Genomic DNA, 25,588 nt, shown 5'->3' with positions numbered 1-25,588 from the left:
TCAAATAGCTCTGATATAGCAGAAACCACTAAATTATGAAATTGCTAAATTGGGAATTGTACTTCAACCCAGAACAAAAAATGTGCTTTGACGGACACTAAATATCTTGCCCAGCAACAACAGTACAGCGGTGGGTAACGAGAGATTTAGAGGGAATTAAATTTGAGGCCTAGTATTTAGGCGCTGGGTCACCGGTATGGATTTAGTGACAGAATTAGACTTGGAAATGCACAGAAGCGTGTGTGTGAAGTTATTCTGAATGACCCTATGTGCACCTTCAATATTATATACCCTTTTAGGGATAGATTTCAAATAGCTCTGATATAGCAGAAACCACTAAATTATGAAATTGCTAAATTGGGAATTGTACTTCAACCCAGAACAAAAAATGTGCTTTGACGGACACTAAATATCTTGCCCAGCAACAACAGTACAGTGGTGGGTAACGAGAGATTTAGAGGGATTTAAATTTGAGGCCTAGTATTTAGGCGCTGGGTCACCGGTATGGATTTAGTGACAGAATTAGACTTGGAAATGCACAGAAGCGTGTGTGTGAAGTTATTCTGAATGACCCTATGTGCACCTTCAATATTATATACCCTTTTAGGGATAGATTTCAAATAGCTCTGATATAGCAGAAACCACTAAATTATGAAATTGCTAAATTGGGAATTGTACTTCAACCCAGAACAAAAAATGTGCTTTGACGGACACTAAATATCTTGCCCAGCAACAACAGTACACCGGTGGGTAACGAGAGATTTAGAGGGAATTAAATTTGAGGCCTAGTATTTAGGCGCTGGGTCACCGGTATGGATTTAGTGACAGAATTAGACTTGGAAATACACAGTAGCGGGTGTGTGTGAAGTTATTCTGAATGACCCTATGTGCACCTTCAATATTATATACCCTTTTAGGGATAGATTTCAAATAGCTCTGATATAGCAGAAACCACTAAATTATGAAATTGCTAAATTGGGAATTGTACTTCAACCCAGAACAAAAAATGTGCTTTGACGGACACTAAATATCTTGCCCAGCAACAACAGTACAGCGGTGGGTAACGAGAGATTTAGAGGGAATTAAATTTGAGGCCTAGTATTTAGGCGCTGGGTCACCGGTATGGATTTAGTGACAGAATTAGACTTGGAAATACACAGTAGCGGGTGTGTGTGAAGTTATTCTGAATGACCCTATGTGCACCTTCAATATTATATACCCTTTTTGGGATAGATTTCAAATAGCTCTGATATAGCAGGAACCACTAAATTATGAAATTGCTAAATTGGGAATTGTACTTCAACCCAGAACAAAAAATGTGCTTTGACGGGCACTAAATAACTTTCCCAGCTACAACAGGACAACGGTAACGAGAGATTTAGAGGGATTTAAATTTGAGGCCTAGTATTTAGGCGCTGGGTGACAGGTATGGGTTTAGTGACAGAATTAGACTTGGAAATACACAGTAGCGGGTGTGTGTGAAGTTATTCTGAATGACCCTATGTGCACCTTCAATATTATATACCCTTTTTGGGATAGATTTCAAATAGCTCTGATATAGCAGAAACCACTAAATTATGAAATTGCTAAATTGGGAATTGTACTTCAACCCAGAACAAAAAATGTGCTTTGACGGACACTAAATATCTTGCCCAGCAACAACAGTACAGCGGTGGGTAACGAGAGATTTAGAGGGAATTAAATTTGAGGCCTAGTATTTAGGCGCTGGGTCACCGGTATGGATTTAGTGACAGAATTAGACTTGGAAATACACAGTAGCGGGTGTGTGTGAAGTTACTCTGAATGACCCTATGTGCACCTTCAATATTATATACCCTTTTTGGGATAGATTTCAAAGAGCTCTGATATAGCAGGAACCACTAAATTATGAAATTGCTAAATTGAGAATTGTATTTCAACCCAGAACAAGAAATGTGCTTGAACGGACACTAAATAACTCGCCCAGCTACAGCACTAGGGACAGATTTAGCTGGATATAAATTTGAGGCCTAGTATTTAGGCGCTGGGTGACCGGTATGGATTTAGTGACAGAATTAGACTGGGATATGGCCAAAAAATGAACAGACTATTGCTGGTTAAATGCACTTGGTGTGACAGCTTCACCCTGATGTAGGCTTTAGCCAAAAAACAACCACACCATTGAGGGTTAAATGCACTTGGTGACAGGCGCAGCTTGCCCCTGATTTTGTATATGGCCAAAAAATGAACAGACTATTGCTGGTTAAATGCACTTGGTGTGACAGCTTCACCCTGATGTAGGCTTTAGCCAAAAACAACCACACCATTGAGGGTTAAATGCACTTGGTGACAGGCGCAGCTTGCCCCTGATTTTGTATATGGCCAAAAAATGAACAGACTATTGCTGGTTAAATGCACTTGGTGTGACAGCTTCACCCTGATGTAGGCTTTAGCCAAAAAACAACCACACCATTGAGGGTTAAATGCACTTGGTGACAGGCGCAGCTTGCCCCTGATTTTGTATATGGCCAAAAAATGAACAGACTATTGCTGGTTAAATGCACTTGGTGTGACAGCTTCACCCTGATGTAGGCTTTAGCCAAAAAACAACCACACCATTGAGGGTTAAATGCACTTGGTCGCAGCTTGTGCTGGCGCACCACAAGACACAAAATGGCCGCCGATCACCCCAGAAAAATGAGACTGACAAACGGTCTGTGCAGCCTAAAAACAGTGAGCAATTGAGGATCAGCAGCTCAATGATCCACAGCTGCAGATCGATCAGTTAATCAAGTCCTTTGGAGGAGTTAATCTGCCTAATCTCGCCCTACTGTCGCAGCCGCAACCTCTCCCTACGCTAATCAGAGCAGAGTGACGGGCGGCGCTATGTGACTCCAGCTTAAATAGAGGCTGGGTCACATGGTGCTCTGGCCAATCACAGCCATGCCAATAGTAGGCATGGCTGTGATGGCCTCTTGGGGCAAGTAGTATGACGCTTGTTGATTGGCTGCTTTGCAGCCTTTCAAAAAGCGCCAAGAAAGCGTCACAAAAGCGCCAAGAAAGCGACGAACACCGAACCCGAACCCGGACTTTTACGAAAATGTCCGGGTTCGGGTCCGTGTCACGGACACCCCAAAATTCGGTACGAACCCGAACTATACAGTTCGAGTTCGCTCATCCCTAATCACTAGTACTTAGGGTGTGTGCCATCTTCTGGCTGGCATACACAAAAAGTGGCAAACGTGGTACATTTTATTTTTCTTCTCTGCTATGCTTATTATAGTAAACACTTTTCAAGACATGTAAAAAGCATCTAACACTTTTGTTTAAATTCATTATCCTTTCATCTCAATGATAAAAAAAATAATATGACTATGGTGGACATTTATTGTCCCCTATATGACAGAAATCTGGTGAAAAAAAGTCATAATGCTTGGTGCAAACCATACTTGTGCTTAATTTTCTGACTTCTTGAGTGTTTGGAACCCCACTTACCTCTTTTCTGAAAAATGAGTGGGACGGGGAGCGGGCATTGCTTGGTCAGCCATCCACATTGTTAGAATTGTTCCGTTTTGGTACAAATGACCCACAATTATTAAGAGGCATGCAACTGTTAATAATTGTTGTGGCACATCTGATGCCAGTGGGGGACAAGTTAAGACCAGCATGTAATATGTTGGTCTAAGTCAATGTGCCCCTGTATGACTAAAATCAGAGGTTATAGTGATATTCTGGTCAATACCCGGTCTGTGGCAGAAGTTGCAGTGGGAAGGAGCGATCTCCAAAATCAGGCAAAGAAGAAAGATCCCGGCAATTGTGGCTTGCTTTCAAAGTTTGTGCTTTTAATTAAATCCCACGCATATGCAAGGACTCGTTTCGGCTAATTTGCCTTCATCAACAGGTTTGATGAAGACACAATAGCCGAAACCCGTCCTTGTATACATGATGTATTGTGTAGAATCTTTCTTCTTTGCCTAAAATCAGGGGTTGACTGGAAATTTAAAGTGGCCCTGGAAAAAAAAACCAAAAGTGGCCCCAGGTTGAACATGAGTCCTCTAGACAAAAGAAGTAGTCAGGGCCAACAATACCACAGTGCAGAACGAACTACCGCCCAATATACTGCAGAACCAGATCTCACAGTGCGGCACAAAATACTGCCTCAGCAGAATCTGATATCACAGTGCAAAACGCTGCCACCCGCTCTACAGTATGAAACTGTTTCATCATCCTGAGGACAACAATACAGTTGAATTTCGGAGGGCACCTGGCCAGGTACATACATAAGTGCTTGATGCTCCCACATTAATTAATAGTGAAAGCATCAGACCTTTATGTACATGGCTTGCAGCCAAGAGAAGAGCTTGGGCAGACCTCTGGGCAATAGCCCACCGGGAAATTTCCCTGTAGGACCTATGGCCAGTCCGTCCATGACTAAAATAGACGGAGGGCACTATGTGCCAATTATCCCATTGTTTCAGGTTTATAAATACTCTAAGACCAAAAGTGGAAAAAACTCTCCTCATCAGGGAGATTCTATCTATACTTCTACCCTTGATTCCAGATCAGCACACACAATGGAGGACATTTATGCCATACGCCAGCCTTGATCCCCTGAGAGCTCGAGTAACATGCATCAAGTTTATTAAGAGGTAGATGCCTCTTAATATATCAGGCACATCTCTGGCTCTCCGTACACTAGAAACTCAAATCTACACCAGTTTATGGTGTACATTATAGTAAATCTGGTGGGCGGTCGCTCAGCTAAGCCTCGCACGTTTTCTCACCTCCTTAGAAAAGTGGCGAGTAACTCAGAAAGTCACAAATGATGGCACAAATATGGAGTGCCCCATAATTTGTGGCTTTTTAATGAAACAATACCGGCGTAAATACATTGATAAAAGTCCCTCAATCATCTGAGTTTGACCAATTTTTATTTTTTTGCTAATAAAATATAAAAGTTCAAAGTCCCATGAGCCTGTAAACCCCACTACTTGCACCTCCGAGGAAAGATGAGCAAAATCAATGGGGAACAGCATTCAGCTAATCGCTTCTACCCCTCTCTTTACGGGGGTTGTGTCACTTCAGCAAATAGCATTTATTATGCAGACAAAGTTAATCAAGTGCTTACTAATCAGGGGTCGAGTGGAGGGGGAACGCATGGGAACGGCGTTCCTGCACTTTTTTCATGGCAGGAACGCCGTTCCCTTTCAGCCTCAAGTCAGGAGAACACGGCTGAATCAGATTCACAGGGGGAGACGGAGCGCACTGTACAGGGCAGGCTAAGGGAGGAGGGGCGGCTTCAGTTGAGAGGAAGCTGTCTGTGCGGTGCCGCTGCCTGCGACTCCTCTCATGCCCCTAATGACATAATCTCCTTCACTACGAGATCATTTAGAATGTCTTTTAGAAAAGTTTGTCCTGGGATTCGAACTCACGACCTCTACACATCAAAGGAAGGCATTTAACCTCACAGCCATGAAAGCTGTCTAGGTAGTTGCTTAAAAAAAAAATATAAGACTTCTACTTATACCTAGTGTACTGATACCTAGTGTACAACCATACACATGACAGCTGCCCACTGTGTATGGATGTAGCAGAGCTGGGTGTGTTGGGGCAGCTGTCATGTGTATGGTTGTACACTAGGTATCAGTACACTAGGTATCAGTACACTAGGTATAAGTAGAAGTCTTATTTTTTTTTTTTTTTAAAGCAGCTACCTAGACAGCTTTTATGGCTGTGAGGGTAAATGCCTTGCCTCTGATGTGTAGAGGTCATGAGTTCGAATCCCAAGGCAAACTTTTCTAAAAGTGTTTTTTTTTTTTATAAGACTTCTACTGATACCTAGTTTACTGATACCTAGAGTACAACCATACACATGACAGCTGCCCACTGTGTAAGGATGTAGCAGAGCTGGGTGTGTTGGGGCAGCTGTCACGTGTATGGTTGTACACTAGGTATCAGTACACTAGGTATAAGTGGAAGTCTTAGTTTTTTTTTTTTAAGCAACTACCTCAACAGCTTTTATGGCTGTGAGGGTAAATGCCTTGCCTGTAATGTGTAGAGGTCATGAGTTCGAATCCCAGGACAAACTTTTCTAAAAGTGTTTTTTTTTTTTTTTCTGATACTTCTACTGATACCTAGTGTACTGATACCTACTGTACAACCATACACATGACAGCTGCCCCAACACACCCAGCTCTGCTACATCCATACACAGTGGGCAAAGTTACCTACAGTAGAAGTCTTATATTTTTTTTTTTTTAAGTAACAAGCTAGACAGCTTTCATAGCTGTGAGGGCATATGCCTTGCTTCTGCTGTGTAGAGGTCATGAGATCGAATCCCAGGACAAACTTTTCTAAAAGTGTTATTTTTTTTATTTATTTTTTTAGTCCGCAGCGGCACAAATTACAGCATGCTAGATTTTCTGTGCTTTTTTATTTTTTGGAGGGGGGGGGGGGGGGGGGGTTGCAGTGGATCTTGGGTGAGTTCCCACACTTTTTTTCCCAGGACTTGACCCCTGTTACTAATGTATTGTTATTATCCATATTGCCTCCATTTTTCCATGAATGTGCCGTCACAGGCCTAGGGAGAGGCCGTGGCCCTTACAGCTGATGATCTCCTATATCAAACTACCTTTAATAGGGGTGAATAATTAAAGTGCTTTCTCACATGCTACCTAGCAAGTCTGGCATGCCAAGTGGAAAAACTGATGCTCGTCCAGTGCTCTCAATTTATTTAACCCGTCAAAGTCTTGCAAGGAAAAACCACACTGGCAAAACTGTGGCAATTTTCAGTGAAGCATGCGTGGTATCACCACATGGGCGCAATCCCAGTATGAGAAAGGGCTGTCTATTAATTTACTTTACTAGAATTCAGTTCTGTTTCTCTTTTTCCTTCTACGTGTAGGTGTAGGTTACTGCCAGACTGACTGTAGTTTTCAACATCTGATTAAGAATTTGGAGTTTCCGAATCCAAATATTCGGCCAGTGAAAATCTGGAACACAACAACTACAGTGACTATTGGAATGAAGCTGTACGCCGTCATTAAACTGGTAAATTCGTGTTGGCAACTTTTTATCTTCTAAAATATCTTTCGATTTTGCAGGAGATGAAGCTGTTACTAGGACAGGCCTTGGTGTAACTCCAGGCAACAGTTCTTCATCAGTAGAATGGAACCACTAGGGTCACGTTACAGGGCCACTATTCTTTTACTCTGGTCCCTAAACTGGAAATTCCCCCCCCCCCGTTCACACGACGGTATTTTTGGTCAGCATCCGATCCGCATGTTTTGCAGATAGGATGAGGACCCATTCATCTTAATGGGTCCACAAAAATAGTCGACAGTACACCTCTACAATGACAGACGGAGGCCTATCAATAGCCGTGGGGTCATCCAAGTACGGAAGCTTATTGGACCTTTAGGCAGGTTCTAATAGATAGACTTAATGCTGGTGTATAATGATAGGAATACTGCTTTATATCAATAATGTGAACCATCAAGCGATGTCAGGGGGGACAAATCCTCTTGTAGGACTAAAAAAAGTTTTAAAAAAAAATTGGCTATTTAAAAAAGTTTAAATAAAAACTGATTTTTTTTTTTTACAAAAATGCTTTTTTTATTAAAGGGAACCTGTCAGCAGATTTGTACCCGGGACACCGGCTGACCTGTTACATGTGCACTTGGCAGCTGAAGGCATCTGTGTCGGTCCCATGTTCATATGTGTCCACATTACTGAGAAAAATTATGTTTTATTATATGCAAATGAGCCTCTAGGAGCAACGAGAGTGTAGCCGTTACACTTAGAGGCTCAGATCTCTCTACAACTGCTGAGCCCTCTCCACTTTGATTAACAGGGCCAGGCAATGAAAACATTTCCTTGTCTGGGCATGTCAATAACTCTCACAGAGTCTAACCGTAGGATCAGCTGGTGGTAGTTGGAGGGTGCAACAGAGCATGTGCGTCCTCCTAAGCGCTGTTACTGAGGTGGACAGAGATATAAGGAAAATAACAAACAGCAGGTGGTGCGTGCTAGAAAGATACATTTTATTGAAAATCTCAGTGGCTATACAATTATTTTTAACTGCATGCAATGGTGGATTGAAAAACGTTTTTGGTGAATTTTTTCAGTGAGACAGTATACTAATCACATTCAGGGCTAGTTTGCAAATATCTCTTTTCTTAACTAAATCATTTCAACTCACGTTTCTGTTTCTAGGACACAATGCTGCAATCTTTAACTACGTTGATTTGGTTCAGCATGGTAAGTGACATGCAGGTTTAGAATTATAAGATAAAAATATAAACGTGTCCTTGAATAATCTTCCTAACTGTTTAGTTGCTCCGCTATCTGCGACTTTGTCCCGTTCACTCCAGGTCTAAAATTGTGGGCGTGGTGTGGGCGGGAAGGGGACGTCTCATTCACCATTTTCAAATTTTTCCCCCCTCTATTTTAGGCCTCACACGACCGTTGTTTTGGTCCGCATCTGAGCCGCAGTTTTTGCAGTCCGAGTGCGGACCCATTCACTTCAATGGGGCCGCAAAAGATGCGGACAGCACTCCGTGTGCTGTCCGCATCCGTTGCTCTGTTCCGTAGCCCCGCAAAAAAAATATAGCATGTCCTATTCTTGTCCGTTTTGCAGACAAGAATAGGCATTTCTACAATGGGCCGCCTGTTCCGTTCCGCAAACTGCGAAAGGCACATGGGCGGCTTCCGTGGTTTGCGGATCCGCGGTTTGTGGACCACAAAAAACAAACCGGTTGTGTGCATGAGGCCTTAGGCTAGATTTACACGACCGTAAGTGTTTTGCGGTCCGCAAATTGCGGATCTGCAAAAAAAGGATGACGTCTGTACGGCATCTGTTTTTTTTTTTTTGCGGATCCATTGCAACAATGCCTACTCTTGTCTGCAAAACGGACAAGAATAGAATTTTTTTTTGGAGGGGCTATGGAACAGACATACACATACATTTTTTGCAGACCCATTGAAATGAATGGATCTGCATCCTATCTGCAAAAAAAACAACATAACAGACACGGAAAAAAAATAAGTTTGTGTGAATGTAGCCGTAGAAAATGGTCTAAGACCTCTTTCACACAAACATGTGTCCCCCGTGGGCCAGCCACATGCGGATCACAACCCCATTCACTTGAATGGGTTCCGCGATCCCTCCGTTCCGCAAAAATATAGAACAAGAACTTTTTGCGGAACGGAAGAACGGAACATGGTTCTGTTCTGTTTTGCAGACCCATTTAAGTGAATAGGTCCGCATCCGTGATGCGGAATGCACACGGCCAGTGCCCCATGTATTTTGTAACCGCAGGCCGCAATACGGCAGGCCGCAATACGGCCACGGGGGACACACGGTCGTGTGAAAGAGGCCTAAATGTAAGACAGCTAGGAAGCGGTCTCACATTTAGAACTGGTACTGGATGCTCCGAAGTCATGGAGAGGCCGGCACCTCTTCATAACTCTGGCAGATCCACTGCCAGCTATGGGCCTTTTTTAAGACCAGTGTCTAAAACGCAGGTCTTAATAAATGTGCCCCTAAATCCTGAAATGTCACAAAATAATGTAATGTGCAAATTACCTTACTTGTCATGCAGTGCCCAAGAGTCTTTAGCATTATGGCTTCATAGGCACTCGATGTGCCAATGTATGTTACCTCTAGGAAACAATGGTCTGGTGGAATTAAAAAAAAAACTTTGCTAAATGACTCATTTCAGCCCTTAAAGGGAACCTGTCACCGGGATTTTGTGCAAAGAGCTGAGGACATGGGCTGCTAGATGGCTGCTAGCACATCCGCAATACCCAGTCCCCATAGCTCTGTGTGCTTCTATTGTGTAAATAAACCGATTTGATACATATGCAAATTACCCTGAGATGAGTCCTGTCCCTGACTCATCTCACATACAGGACTCATCTCAGGTTAATTAGCATATGTATCAAATCGGTTTATTTACACAATAAAAGCACACAGAGCTATGGGGACTGGGTATTGCGGATGTGCTAGCGGCCATCTAGCAACCCATGTCCTCAGCTCTATACACAAAATCCTGGTGACTGGTTCCCTTTAAGGATGCTGTGTAATATAAATTATTATGGATGTTAATTCCCATTAGTGAAAGTAAAATATGGACAGTACAACCATCAGAAAATGAAATAGATGGTATAATGCACAACTCATTTTGTATTGCAGACATGGGAAAATGAATTCTTAAACTGGAACATTTCAGAATATTGTAATATTAGAAAACTGTTTCTGTCTAATTTTACTATTTGGCAGCCTGACCTGTATATCTACGAGAGGTAGGTACACACAGCAGTACGAAATAATGTCTGATAGCAAAAGGTGATTTTTAATTATTTCAGAAAACCACTTTAACCCCTTCACCTGTTATGATGTACATGTGCACTGAGCCGCTCCATACATGACGTGTGCCGGCTGTATCATACGGCAAGTATCGGGCCCAATTGACAGGGATTGGTGATGACGCAGAACCTGGTCATATAGCCCCTCTGATGCCGTGATCAATAGTGATCTCTGCATTTCTGGAGAGAGGCAGAGGATTGGAGCCCACACAGTGAAATCGCTCCCGTCGGTTACCACGACAACTGGGGGCCTGCTGAAAGACTCATACGTCATAGTAAACTGCCTGCAAAGCTGTGCACAAGGCATGGCTCAGCAGGCAGATCGTAAGAATCCCATAAATAATAGACGCCATAGTATCAAAACCCCCAAAACCTTGGCAGAATTATGGATTTGTTTTTCAATTTCACCCTACAAACAATTTTCGTCTCGTTTTCCAATACAAGACATGGTAAATTAAATGGTGCCATTAAAACAGATAACTCATCCTTCAAAAAATAAGCCCTCATGTGGCTATATAAATGGAAAATGTTAAAAGTTATGGCTCTTGGAATGTGGGGAGGAAAAAATGAAAGTGTAAAAACAAAATAAACTTCGACTTGAAGGGGTTAAAGGGGTTGTGCCACAATACATTTAATTTTAATATGATTCAGCATGAAAAACTAATTACTTCTGTAATTTAATGTTTGTTCCAAAAATGCACCAGTTGTGAGATATTCTATTTATCATAATGGCGCCCCCTGGTGTCTAATCAGTATAGTAATGTCCACGTCCACCTACTGAGGTGGTGACACAAGCTCAGTTCCCTTCATCAACTGCCAACAGCTATATCTACTGCTAGAGGCTGTGACAGTTACAGGGAGGGAGCGGCACAGGTGCCAGCCTGAAGAGCAGTGAATGGGGAGCTCTGGATCCATGTGAGGCACAGGGCTGGTTCTAGCTTTGTTAGAAAGAGATTGTGATCATCGGATTTCCCTATCTGCTCAGTGTAAACCACAAATTCATCCCTATTATTATCCATAGCCAACACAGTCTGATCAAAAATTTCTTTGACATGTTATATGGCTCACCTGGCCATTTTCTACATTTTTCAGGGCACATGTGAGGTTACCACTAACAATACACATTTTAAAGATAAACAGTGGTACATAAGTATGATGCTGGTGTCTCACAGTGGCATAAGGCACTTTAAGTGGTCCCTCAGGTTACAATATTAATTGGTTCCAGGATGACCATTGTATGTTGAAACCATTGTAAGTTGAGTAATTGGTTCCAAAGCCCCAAAATGTCATCCAAGATAAGAGAAAATCATGATTGAAGAAAAATAAGCAGATAACTAAGACAGATAAAACAAGTCAGCTAATACAGCTATTTTACCAGAGAAGTGGCCTTGATTGGTTGGATCTGACTGAGACATTAAATGTTGAGTCTGGTTTTAACTTAAGATGGGTCAGAAAAGACCATTGTATGTTGAAAATATTGTATCCTGAGGCCATTGTATCTTGAAGGATCACTGTACATGACATAGCAGATCACATAATAAGCACAATACTGCCGTTTTCCACAGTAAACAGGGACACAGCAGTCGAACAGGTCAACAATAGTGGTACAGCCCTTGTTACAGGGTCAACAGTAGCTTAGTATAACTGTAAAAGAACACATATTTTTGTAATAGGGGATGCAAGCATTTTCAACCCTCTTATAAGGGATTCTACCCCAGGTTGGTCCTGGCCCCTTTTCTACTAGGTGGCAAGAACCAGTGCAGGACTTCCCTCCCCAGAGGAACTGCATTGTTGACAAAGAGAGTCATCAAAAGATAGAGAGGAAAGAAATTCCAGGCTCTTCTGAACTGGGTACCAAACCCTTGTGAAGACCCATTTAGATTTCTGCTATGGGGCACACTTTGTACTCCAAAGTAGTAACATATAGATAAATGTTTATTTTAAAACACATGATCTTGTGAAATGACTTGTAAAATTGAATGTTTGCTTTGTATTATCCAGGACAGACAGTGACGATAAGTCTCCTGTTGTGCCTTTTTATTCTCTTAACCACACTGGAAGCACTAACATTGCAAAGCCAATGCGGATTATTAGTGCCTGTAAACTAGATGTCTTCAAGTTTCCTTTCGACACCCAAAAGTGTAATCTGACATTTGGTTCATATATTCACCCAGGTATGTGTATTTAGAACGTAAGCTTACTTTATACTGTAGTGGTATAAATACATTACATATATTAAAGCCCAGATAACTAGTAGTGAAAACATATGGAACCCACTGAATTTAGCAGAAATTATGATTGGCTACAACAAATCAGAAAATATTATGGTAATTACTTAGTTGGCATGTTCTTTTCTTTGGGCACGGCCACACGTTCAAGTTTTGGAAGTCAAAATTATTCTAGACTGTTGACAGCAATAAGTAGGGGCTGGGGAAAGCAGGACAAACATTCCTTTTGTGTAGCTTTTCGAATTTGGAGAAGTATGAATATGAAATTTTATTCTGCTAGGTTCATCTCTTGTAAGTGCCCAGGGTGCGGTTTCACTGCTTTCTGCATTGAGCTGCTTCACCGCCCCTCCTTCTCTGAGTGACAGATGTAGGTTCCAACCAGAAGACCACTACAGCTGTCACTTACAGCAGAGGAGAGGGGTTATGATGTATCTCAATGCATTGTGAACTTAACTGTGAAGCCCCTGGCACTTGCAAGAGGAGAATCTTACAGAATAAAACCTCATATTCACACTACTCTTCATGAGAGAAGCTCCAGAAAAGATATGGTTGTCCTACTCTCCCCAGTACCTACTTAGTGCTGTCAACAGTCTGGCATAGTCAAAATTGCTGACAAATTCCATTTAAAAAAAGAAAAGTTTTATCTGACCTGTATAATCCACTCCTGATTCTGGCTTACAAAACTGCATGCAGAAACTTGATCTTATGGTTGTACCCTTTATGTTATAATTAATTGTCCAGTAATACTGTAGGTAATAGTAACTCTAAAGTTATATATATATATATATATATATATATATATATATATTATGCAATTCTTAATTATTCATGCATTAAAAATCATGACAAAACCTGCCCCAAAAACTGTATGCATGATCAAAGTCTAATATACTAATTGATTTTGATTTAGTGAAGGCAGATTTCATCGTAATTAATTAAGACCCACTCTGTCTCAGTGTAGCTCACTCTGCTGTAGTTTATCCCTATCTCCTATTCACTGCTATGAGATTTACAGGAACCGAAGAGCACAGCCCACCCAACCATTTCCATAACTCCTACCACACTAAGCCAGTGCTTACTATGGTTATTCTTATATCGGGCATTAAGGGCTGAGATAGAAATAACCCTTTGATACTACAAAAATGTCTGGCTGGCTGCAGCGTCCCTCAAGGTCATAGTGCCAAGTGACCAGTATATAATTTGGTCCCTCTCCTGGCTTTGACTTGGAAATATTGATGAAAAATACTATAATTTAACCCCTTCCTAACCTCCTCCTCACTAGCGAATGTAACGGGCACCACAGTCGCCGTGTTTCTGCTGTTAGATACAGAATACACCCATGGCTAATGTCTGAAATCCGTGATAATGCCAATTGCAGGGATAGATGTATCCCTGTAATTACCACCTAGGGAACACTGTCAGGGGCGTTACTAGGATATCAAAAGATCCGGGGCCCAAGCCCAAATGCATATAGCCCAATTCTCTAAGTCGACCCTACACCCACACTCTGCATTTTACTGTACTTGCTATACAGCAGCACATACCTCTCACGTCCAGTGACTCCCAGGTGACGTCTCCTGTGATGTAGATCTTCTCTGTCATCATCCTCTCCATTCAGTTCAGACAACTTCTTTCAGGCGCCTCGTCTCTGCAGAGTGTGACACATTGACATCTTAGCTTCTTCACTTTTCTATCATCATCCCCCAACCTGGAGTTCCAAGAGTGTCATCCTGCTGTTCGCTGTGCTTCCCAATACCCCCAAATACTATCCTGAACAAAAATTTGTACCATAAAGATAGTTCCCCCATAATAATAGTGCTCCTCAAAGTCCCACCAATAGTAATTCCCTTCTAGAATGCCCTCATTAGTAATACTGCCCCCTACAGTACCCCAACGGTAATAATGCTCCCCAAGAGTGCCCCCATTAGTAGAAGAGCCCTCCAGTATTAATAATGCCCTCACAGAGCCCCCAGTAGAAATAAGGCCCCCTTGTTCCCCAGTGGTAATAAAGCTCTCTACAGACCCCTCAGTAGTTATAAGACCCCCCATAGTGGTCTTAGTAGAAATAAGGTGGATCTATAACTCACTCCTATAGAGCCCAAGTAGTAATAAGAACACTTATAATGCCCCCTGTATTTCAAATGCCCCTACAGTGCCCCCAGTATTTATATCGCCCCCTACTGTTAAAAGATTCATCCTGAAGTGCTCCCAGTATTTATTCTGCCGTCTATTGTTATAATGCTCGCCCTGAAGTGCCCCCAGTATTTATAATGCCCCCTTCAGTGCCCCCTGTAGTTATTTTCCTCCCTCCACCATACAGTCCCATGTAAATAACATTACACCATCTCTCCTGCCCCATCCAAAATACAGTCCCATGTAAATAATATCACTCCCCTCCCTTCAGCCCCTCCAATATACAGTCCCTTGTAAATAACACAATTTCCCTCCTCCAGAGAGTCCCATGTAAATAACATCACACCATATCTCCATCCCCCTCTAATGTACAGTCCCATGTAAATAATATCCCCCTCCCACATCCGCCTTTATCACTCCCTCTCACATCTACCTTTAACATACAGTCCCATGTAAATAACATAGGTAAGTTTAGGGGGAAAAATGGCAGTACTACCAGGATGCTAAGATTTAACCATCCCCAACAATTCACACACAGGGGGCGCGGTCCTTCTCTATTCTCTATGTAAATAACATCCCTCCCTCCCACAGCCACCTTCAACATACAGTCCCATGTAAATAACATCACTCCCTCCCACAGCCGCCATAAACATACAGTCCCATGTAAATAACATCACCCCCTCTCACAGCCGCTTTCAACATACAGTCCCATATAAATAACATCACCCCCTCTCACAGCCGCTTTCAACATACAGTCCCATATAAATAACATCACCCTGCCCCAGACACCTCCAACATGCAGCCTCATGTAAATAACATCACCCCCTCAACATTCAGTCCCATGTAAATAACATCCCTCCCTTCAGGCCTAACATACAGTTCCAGTTAAATGACCACAACTCCCAGCATTGCTCTACCTCTCCCTTCACTTACCTCTCATGTAGCAGACCTCACCACAGCATCTTCCCCACCACTTCTCCTCTTCACTGCCATCTTCTCCTGCACTGGTCACATGATGGTGACATCATCGCAGGTCCTCAACCACTGCCTGTTACACTGGTCAGATAAACTGATGTCATCACAGGTTCTTAAACGTTTCCAGTGCATTAGATGCAATTGTATTGCCCAGGCCCCAAATATTTTAACCTAGCAACGCCCCTGAGCACCATAGAAACAAAACCCAGAAAACAGTGGCGGAATTGTGTGTTTTTTCCAGTTTCACCCCATTAGGATTTTTTTTCCCAGTTTTCCACTATGTCGTATAAAGTAATAAATTATGCCATTAGAAAGTACAACTTGTCCAGAAAAAACACAAGCCCTCAATTGTGTATTGAAATGAAAATGCAAAAACGGATAATCGCCAGGGGTAGAAAGGGTTAAAAGCGGCTTTGCTCATCTCATACTGATTTTGATTTACATGGTTCTTCTCTGTTCACTTTCAAGGCTGGAACCACTGCTAGTATTTTGACAATGTTATTTCTTCCTTACAGATAATGCAATTGTCATGTTTTCATCTGATGATTCCAATAAGGTTCTAAGTGATTCCCAATACATCTTTGCTAGCAATGGAGAATGGGAACTGTTAGATATCACAGTGAAAAATGACTCTAGGAATGTTTTAGGAACAAACTACAGTAGCGTTTACTATAAGGTATGAGAAGAGCAGCTGCATCATTTTTAATGCTTTGTGTAATTCTTGCATTGTGGTAACTCCTCAGGTCTTGCTAATCTCTCTTTTATTTTTTTTTCCGCCAAAAGTGCTTGGATGGTTGGCATTTTATTTCCACCAAACTGGTTTGTTTTTTTCTTAGGTTTACTCACCTAAAGCCTATTTGTATGAATTTCAGTCTTTTTAGTGATGTAGCCCCTCTCTTCCCTATGACTGACTGTGACAACAACACTGATGCTAATAGCTAGCTCTAAAAGGGTTGGTCCAGGCTTTACTAAGTGATTGCCTATCTTCAGAATAATGCATTACTGGCTGATCGACGGAAGCCTAATACTCCACACCTCCACCGATCAGCTGTTTGAGTGTAGCTCCATCGATGGAGGTTGGCGGCAGAAGTACACAGCTCCTTCACCCTTGTAGTAGATGGCACTTGTCTTGAGGATAGGCTATCACTTAGCAAAGCCTGGACAACCCCTTCCTCTCAGGAAATGTAAATCTTAAAAGGTTTCTTCAGCTTCACCATATCAATGTCCTATCAATCATTAGAATGGGTCATCAACATCACATCAGTCGGGTCCAACTCTTCATTGTTTACCGGAACACCATCTACATTGTGCAGGGTCATTACAGCTTATTACCATTTAAGTGAATGGGACAAATCTCTAAATACCCTCCACGACCATTACTAGCTAGACGATAAGTAGGTGGACATTGAAGAGGCTCCAGTACTCTCACAAGCACTGTGGCCTCTTGAAACAGCTGACTGTTGGAGGTATCAGACGCCCCACTTATCCTAAAGATATCCTAGAGTCCCAAAAACATGTGCTATTAAAGGGGTTTTCCCATCGTAAGCATATAAGGTGTGTCCAGAGGATGTGGCTCAATATGTATGTATGGAATTAAGTTTTTTAGTAAAAAAAAATACAGTGCTAGAATATTGCTGATGAGTTAACATTATATAAAAAAAACAAAAAAAAAACTGAGGGCTTCTTTAGAAATCAAGGTTTTAATGGCCAAAATGTATCCTAAAAAATGGAGGAACCCAAAATGAAGGGTGGACCACCTTGCTTGTGTCATCATTGACTAAGCACCACTAGTAGTTTATACTTTGTCAATCTCAGCTCAATTGCATTAAGGGGGTTATCCAGACCATAATATTGATGAGCTATCTTAAGCATCAATATCTGATCAGTGGGGCTCCGACACCCGGGACCTCCGCCGATCAGCTGTGAGACGAGGAGGTGGTGCTCCATGTGAGCACCGCTTCCTAGTCATTACACTACATGTTGTATCCAGTGGAGCGGTGGTATAGTGTAATTACAGGCACCATCCGAATTCACTTGAATGGAGGGGGTGCCTGTATTACACTGAACCTCCAAGACGAAGTGCGGTATAATGAAGAGGAAGCAGTGCTCGCATGGAACGCCTCCTTCTCTTCAAACAGCTGTCTGGTGTCAGACCCCGCCGATCTGATATTGTTGACCTATCTTGAGGATAGGTCATCAATATTATGGGCTGGAGAACCCCTTTAAGTTTTCCAGATGTTCTTTTTTCATTTTCTGGTAGTGAAATAATAACAATTCACTGCAATTGTGAAGATTCAGACTACTAAACAGTTCTGACCAGTACATTTTAAGTGGAAAACTGGTATTCTGTTACTAGGGGTGGCTAGCAGAGAAAGCCCAGGGAAAGCACTGGCACCAGCAATTAATAAGGCGAAATTCATACTATTTTGGAAGCAGACTGACTTTCCATTTGGGATGAGAGCAGCACTGTTCCCATGCAGTTGCGGCACCAGGCTACAAATCTGCATATGCCAACACGCAATTGTGCGTACCACTTAGTGGGTGATGGGCAACACACTGAATTGTTACAGTGGGTAAAAGAGAATCTGCCTTCATTCTTAAATACAGTCCTGCCCTCCTGGAGAATGTGTTTGCAGCTCAAACAACTACTGTCATGATGCAGTAGATAGATGACTTTCAGCAATAATTGAAATAGGTGTTGTTGCATGCAGGTTTTGTGGAGATGTCTCACTTATACTAAATTTTGGGTTTTTCTTTTCTCTTTCTTTTTTTTAGATAACTGTAAAACGAACACCTACCAGTTACATCCTTACACTTATTGTCCCAGCATGCTTCATGGTTATTTTGGATATTATCAGTATGCTTATACCAATGGACCGTGAGGGAAGACTTGGCTTTAAAATAGCTATTGTGTTGGGCTTCTCTGTGCTCCTTTTAATTCTAAACAACTTGCTCCCAAGCTCTGACAAGGCTCCACTTTTAGGTATGTTGTCTTGTTAATACTTGTTTGTGGTCAAACACAGGTGTATGGGGGCCTTTGGAAGGCAGAGTGGTTCCCATGTCTACACCACCCACCGATTGGCAAGTAAAGTGAATGTTTATGCATACTCAATGGGCCACCCAACCATCTCATTGCATACAGGTCTCCCTTTGCCTTGGTGTGATGTAAGTTAACATTGCTAGAAGAATGTCTAAAATCATCATCAGTGGAGTTACCCTTTAATCATATCTTGACTATAGGAGCTAACTACAGCCCTAGTATGTGTGTCTCTAAAGGTGGCTATACACATTAGAAAGACGTTGATTGATGGTTAAAAGCCGTTCAACAATCAAACATCTGGGGAATGTTAATTTTGCAGACACAACCATACACATTTTAGTCCATACTGGCTGTAACTATTGTACTTGTGAAACTGGTACATTTTATAATCAATAGGGATGCTGTCTCTTTAAGAAACTGAGTTGATAGCAGGGAGGGTATTACTACAGTCTCTATAGAGTTGGTTTACTTTAGTCTCTCATGGGCCGCACTTACTGATCCTGCTAGCGGGAGAGGGACTCTCCTGGTACTCTATATTTATCTCTTCAAGGTGGCATCTTTCTATAGGCACTTCTGAGGCCTTTCTTGTCTGACACATGTGCTCCATACTCTGCTGCCTTGCTCTGGTCCGTATTGCACTCTTCCTTCAGTGCCACACAATTCTCTGCCTGACGCAGCCTCTCTGCACCTGTCTGGGCTGCACTGCTTCACTTGGGTGGCCGCATCACACCACCTCTAAGCTCTGGTAACGGACCTTGCTTTGGATCTCCTGCAGTGCACTCCTCTCCTTCTGAGCTAAACGCTCCACAGATGCACCATCAATTCTCTTCTTAATGCACAACTGGTCAAGGGGAACTGGCTGTGGTTGAGGCGGTACCCAGATGGCATTACTGTCAAGGAGGAGCTCTCTGGTATAGGCTCAGGAGCCCTTCTCAGAAAAGTGCATGGCCTGAGCATATTTTGGTGCACTGTGTGCACAGACCCGGTTACAAGCTCAGGTTTCACCTTGAACACTGGTCTGCTTGGATTAGGTTGCAGGACTACCACGTATGGCACGGTCTCTCACTGCCACTGCAGCTTCTCAGCCCTCCTGGCTGTCTGATTGCGTACCATCACTTGATCTCCCACATGTAATGGCAGCTCCCTAAATTTCTTGTTTGCAGATAATGGAGGAAAGTTATCATTCCATTTACGCCGTTCTCGTCACTTTTCTAAGACGGGGTGTGGCAAGGGTGGGGAAAGGGGTGTGACCAGACGCAGCAACAAATTTATTTTCATTTACACCAGCTTTCTGGTGTAAATGACATAAATCTACAAAAGATCTGAGCTGTCATAGATTTCTGGTTAGGCACACGGACAGCAGGAGGATGCACCTAATTTATGACAAGTCATAAACCTCTAATTAATCACCAATAGGTTGGATAATGTAACAATTACTGTCACTGGGATACTCTATTCCTATTATACAGTACAGACCAAAAGTTTGGACACACCTTCTCATTCAAAGAGTTTTCTTTATTTTCATGACTATGAAAATTGTAGATTCACACTGAAGGCATCAAAACTATGAATTAACACATGTGGAATTATATACATAACAAAAAAGTGTGAAACAACTGAAAATATGTCATATTCTAGGTTCTTCAAAGTAGCCACCTTTTGCTTTGATTACTGCTTTGCACACTCTTGGCATTCTCCTGATGAGCTTTAAGAGGTAGTCACCTGAAATGGTTTTCACTTCACAGGTGTGCCCTGTCAGGTTTAATAAGTGGGATTTCTTGCCTTATAAATGGGGTTGGGACCATCAGTTGCGTTGTGGAGAAGTCAGGTGGATATACAGCTGATAGTCCTACTGAATAGACTGTTAGAATTTGTATTATGGCAAGAAAAAAGCAGCTAAGTAAAGAAAAACGAGTGGCCATCATTACTTTAAGAAATGAAGGTCAGTCCGTCCGAAAAATTGGGAAAACTTTGAAAGTGTCCCCAAGTACACTGACAAAAACCATCAAGCACTACAAAGAAACTGGCTCACATGCGGACCGCCCCAGGAAAGGAAGACCAAGAGTCACCTCTGCTGCGGAGGAGAAGTTCATCCGAGTCACCAGCCTCAGAAATCGCAGGTTAACAGCAGCTCAGATTAGAGACCAGGTCAATGCCACACAGAGTTCTAGCAGCAGACACATCTCTAGAACAACTGTTAAGAGGAGACTGTGTAGAATATCTGCTAGGAAACCACTGCTAAGGACAGGCAACAAGCAGAAGAGACTTGTTTGGACTAAAGAACACAAGGAATGGACATTAGACCAGTGGAAATCTGTGCTTTGGTCTGATGATTCCAAATTTGAGATCTTTGGTTCCAACCACCGTGTCTTTGTGCGACGCAGAAAAGGTGAACGGATGGACTCTACATGCCTGGTTCCCGCCGTGAAGCATGGAGGAGGAGGTGTGATGGTGTGGGGGTGCTTTGCTGGTGACACTGTTGGGGATTTATTCAAAATCGAAGGCATACTGAACCAGCATGGCTACCACAGCATCTTGCAGCGGCATGCTATTCCTTCCGGTTTGTGTTTAGTTGGACCATCATTTATTTTTCAACAGGACAATGACCCCAAACACACCTTCAGGCTGTGTAAGGGCTATTTTACCATGAAGGAGAGTGATGGGGTGCTGCGCCAGATGACCTGGCCTCCACAGTCACCGGACCTGAACCCAATCGAGATGGTTTGGGGTGAGCTGGACCGCAGAGTGAAGGCAAAAGTTCCAACAAGTGATAAGCATCTCTGGGAACTCCTTCAAGACTGTTGGAAGACCATTTCAGGTGACTACCTCTTGAAGCTCATCAAGAGAATGCCAAGAGTGTGCAAAGCAGTAATCAAAGCAAAAGGTGGCTACTTTGAAGAACCTAGAATATGACATATTTTCAGTTGTTTCACACTTTTTTGTTATGTATATAATTCCACATGTGTTAATTCATAGTTTTGATGCCTTCAGTGTGAATCTACAATTTTCATAGTCATGGAAATAAAGAAAACTCTTTGAATGAGAAGGTGTGTCCAAACTTTTGGTCTGTACTGTATATACCACACAAAAGACAGTAGATTCATGTCCCATAGGTTAAAAATATATAATCTTTATTCAAAAAATCACAAGTCAAACATGATACTATACAATGACAAAAATGATGAGCATATACTGAATATGTCCAATTTCAAGCACCGCCTGACCTGAATATATATATAACTCTAAGGGTAATGAAACTTTGAAAAGATGCTATTCCAGGGAGTGGGGTGCGGTGAGAAAATGACACACTGAGTAAAAAGAGAGAACCACCCTCTAAAAATATCTCAGTGCGCTGACAACACTCCACACTCTCTGAACAGCATCAGTGGTAATCCAGTCAAATACAAATATCTGAAAGAGTAGCTCAAGATATAAAGTAATAATCGCACCAGTTAGAGTCAGGACAGGTGAGCACTATCTCCTCGACGTACGTTTCGCCGTTCTGCTTCCTCATATCACCACTTTTCCTACCAGGCCAGACAGGGTTACTTGCATCTGGCATTGTTTGAGCAATCTCTGCAGGGCCACCTGTAGTGGTTTTAAATTTGGGACATTCTTCCAATATTTGGGCCCCAGCTGTCGAGCCATCCATCCATCTAATTCTCACAATACATTCAGCCCTAGTATCACAGGGAGATTTGGGTACATTGCATTCTGTAGCACCACCACTCCTTTTTTTTCCATTGTCTGGCCCCAAGCTCAATGTCAGCTTGCATGACTCCAAACATTAGAATGGGCAGTGTGTCTCGAAAGACTTTCTTGGCCATTGTCGTTACTTGTCACCCAGTGTCCACTAGACAGGCGAGTTCTTCTCTGTTAAACTTGGCTGCAACAACTGGGCTGTCTCCCAGTAAGTTCATAGCTTCCAGCAGGGGGCATAAACCTGTACTTCCTCCTTTTATTTGCCCTTCAATCGTGGGTGGAACTAGTTTACATCTCTCTGGTTGCTAATGGTGCCACAGTTGGGGCAGTTCCTGGCTCAGTGCCGCTTCTGGTTACATGTCCAGCATCTTCTTGCAGGTCGGGCCCCTCTGTAGAACTGCCTGGGTGCAGGATAGGCTTGTCCTCTATCATGAGTCTTTGATGCCACTCCCTCCTTTTTCACGGTCAGTGTCTCCTTAGTTCTCTAATTACCTCTTCCAATGATGACACCTGGGCCTCCACACTCCTCTTTGGTGGGAGTTACCTCTACTTGCTGGGCTAATGGGACTGATACACCCGGTTCCTCCTTTTCCAGGGCAATAGCTTTGTAAGCACCTGGTGTAAGTTTAAGTCTCTAGCGTATGGTTGAGGAGAAAAAGATCTTGCAGGACCGCTTCTGCATTAATGAAGGATTTGACTTCCTGTCCTTCTTTTCTTTGTAGTGTGGCCATAAGCTCTTGCAAGCCATTTGCATTCTGGGGCAATATTTCATCTTCCATCTGGTATCTGGTGAAGAGTTTCTTTCTCAGCATAGCTTTAGATGTTGTATCCCCGTACTCATCTTCCAGGATGCATGATATCTGCTCAAACATCTGTCTCAGCCTCGCTGGCTGCAGCAGTACTGTCTTTCTGGCTTCCTCTTCTAATGTGCTCAAGGCTAGCTCTGCTATCAGATGTGGGGCAATATTACACAGATGTGCAGCTCCCACCAGCCTCTCTTTCTAGTCTTCTAGTAACACATTGGATCTATTAAACTTGGGCAGGTGGCTCAGTAGTGCCCCCAACGGTATCATGGGCTGTGTCCCACTCATGGAGGAGGTTGCACCTTTTGTTGCCATATCCATCTTGCCGACTACTGCCATGTGTAAGGTACATAGGTGGATGGCAACAAACTCACTGGAACACTGGAAAGGCTTTACTATAGATTATTTTGCAGTACAGCAACAAACTATTGTTCTTGTGATACAGACTAAGGACTGAAGCACTAAAGGCCTCAGAGTCATAATACAAAATTTCCCTTGCTGCCCAAAGCAGCCTATCAAAGTTGCCATTACTAAGCCATGCTCAGTTATTAGTCATCTACATTTTATGTCCATGTGGTCTGCTCACAGATTAGGCAATACTTGCAAAATCAAAAAGCACAGCATCTGCACTTTCTATAAACCTATTATATTTCTTACTTTTTGGCAGGCATATTCTGCTGTTTATGTATGGCTGGCATGGTGATCAGTATAATAGGAGCCATTGCTATCTCCCACATGTTAATGCTATCTGAATCTCAACCAACTGTCCCTTCCTGGATGAAAACCTGGATCTTGGGGCGCCTGGCATATGTCCTCTGCTTTAAAGGAAAGACCTTTATGAAATATGGGATCAAGCTTTCAGAAGCAGAAACATGTAAGTAGTTTTGTGTATGGGAAGATTAAATTGCGCAGGGAAAGGGAATTTTCTTAAGATCTGGTGATGTACCGGGCTCTTCATGGGTAAGCTAGGTGGAGGCTTCCGCCTAGCAGTGTTCCCGGTGATGTCACCAGCACTAATGGGAGGTCTTTAGCACTGCCCTAGCCTGTTTTTACAGGCTAGGGCAGCGCTAAAGACCGCCCATTAGAGCCGTTGATGTCACCAGGATCACTGCTAGACTGAAGCCTCTGCCTAGCAGTGTCAAAATGTAAAAAAAACAGCCCTTGCCCTGCGCGATTCAGTGCACGGCAAGGAGGAGCATCGGGCGTGAAAATGCAATATCATATTGATTCCAACTTAAGTCTTCATATTTCTTCTTAGATCATAATAAGAGGGCAGTAGAACAAAGCTTGAAAACTAAAAGTTCTCAAAGAAACACAGATGGCAGTATAGAGGTAAAGCTGTTGAAGATGCTCCTGCGAGAAGTCTTGAGGATCCACAAGGAAATTATCGATACTAGGGAAATGGATGAAGTCAAGACAGAATGGCATGCTGCAGCTCTTGTAGTAGACCGGCTTGTCTTTATAACATATTTGATTTTTTTAGTCATCATATTTTCAGCTTTGCTTATTACCTGGTTAACATAATACGTACCGAAAACTATTATTACCTAGAGAGATTAAGCATTAATGTGTACCACTGGTTTGTAAGATACATTGGCTTCTAAGAGGGATCAAACTTGGCTTACAGAACAAAATCCATTTACACTGCCCGCAGGCTGTGTACAATATAAAGTTTCCTTGTCTGGCACAATAGCTGCAGAATGAATGGTCTAAGCCCCAGTAGTAGGGCTTTACTTGTATGTATTTTTCATGACCTCTTTGTACATGTAGGAATTTGATAGCTCATTCATGATTTACGATGTTTCACCACTTCTATTTCTTTTATATGAATATTGGTGATTTGTATTTCGTTTACTATTACCTGCAGGGCCGTCTTTACCAAGGGGCAAAAGGGGCAGCTGCCCCGGGCTCAGTTGCTCCTGGGGGGCCCAAGGCAGCTGCCTCCTGAGCCCTGCTAGCTACTGCCCCGGGTGTCAAGCTGTCTGTGTACTTTAACATTGTGATCTAGGACCTTAGATGACATCATCACCATGTGACTAGTAACCTCGCAATTACTGGTCACATGGCTATGAGGTCGTCACAGGTCCTATCAGGAGTGTTGCAGAAGTTAACTGTGGAGCTTTTTTGTGTGAAGATTACATCAGAAAAAGGTGACAGGGGCTGTTATGTTAATATACTGTAAACTACTGTATAGTGTGGGGCCTGTATACTGTGGGGGGCTGTATATTGTGTGGGACTGTATACTGTGTGGTGGGCTGTATACTGTGTGGGGCTGTATACTGTGGGGGGCCTGTATACTGTGGGGGCTGTATACTGTGTGGTGGGCTGTATACTGTGTGGGGGCCTGTATACTGTGTGGG

At 42.7% G+C, this 25,588-nt stretch overlaps 1 protein-coding gene across 1 annotated transcript in view; it reads left to right on the top strand.

Moving 5' to 3' along the window:
- Positions 1–24,752, top strand: part of LOC122920080 (5-hydroxytryptamine receptor 3A-like) — a 45,019-nt gene extending 20,267 nt beyond the window's left edge. Inside the window, exons 3-10 of the mRNA XM_044269290.1 lie at positions 6,884–7,029; positions 8,194–8,238; positions 10,175–10,284; positions 12,349–12,521; positions 16,199–16,359; positions 18,459–18,666; positions 23,896–24,102; positions 24,487–24,752. Of these exons, the coding sequence (XP_044125225.1) occupies positions 6,884–7,029; positions 8,194–8,238; positions 10,175–10,284; positions 12,349–12,521; positions 16,199–16,359; positions 18,459–18,666; positions 23,896–24,102; positions 24,487–24,752 (1,316 nt within the window). The remainder of the gene's footprint in view (positions 1–6,883; positions 7,030–8,193; positions 8,239–10,174; positions 10,285–12,348; positions 12,522–16,198; positions 16,360–18,458; positions 18,667–23,895; positions 24,103–24,486) is intronic.
- The last annotated feature ends 836 nt before the right edge of the window (positions 24,753–25,588 follow it).

Source organism: Bufo gargarizans, chromosome 10 (genome assembly GCF_014858855.1).
Source record: "Bufo gargarizans isolate SCDJY-AF-19 chromosome 10, ASM1485885v1, whole genome shotgun sequence".
NCBI classification, from domain to species: Eukaryota; Metazoa; Chordata; class Amphibia; order Anura; family Bufonidae; genus Bufo; species Bufo gargarizans.
This window is presented reverse-complemented; position numbering and strand designations above follow the sequence as displayed.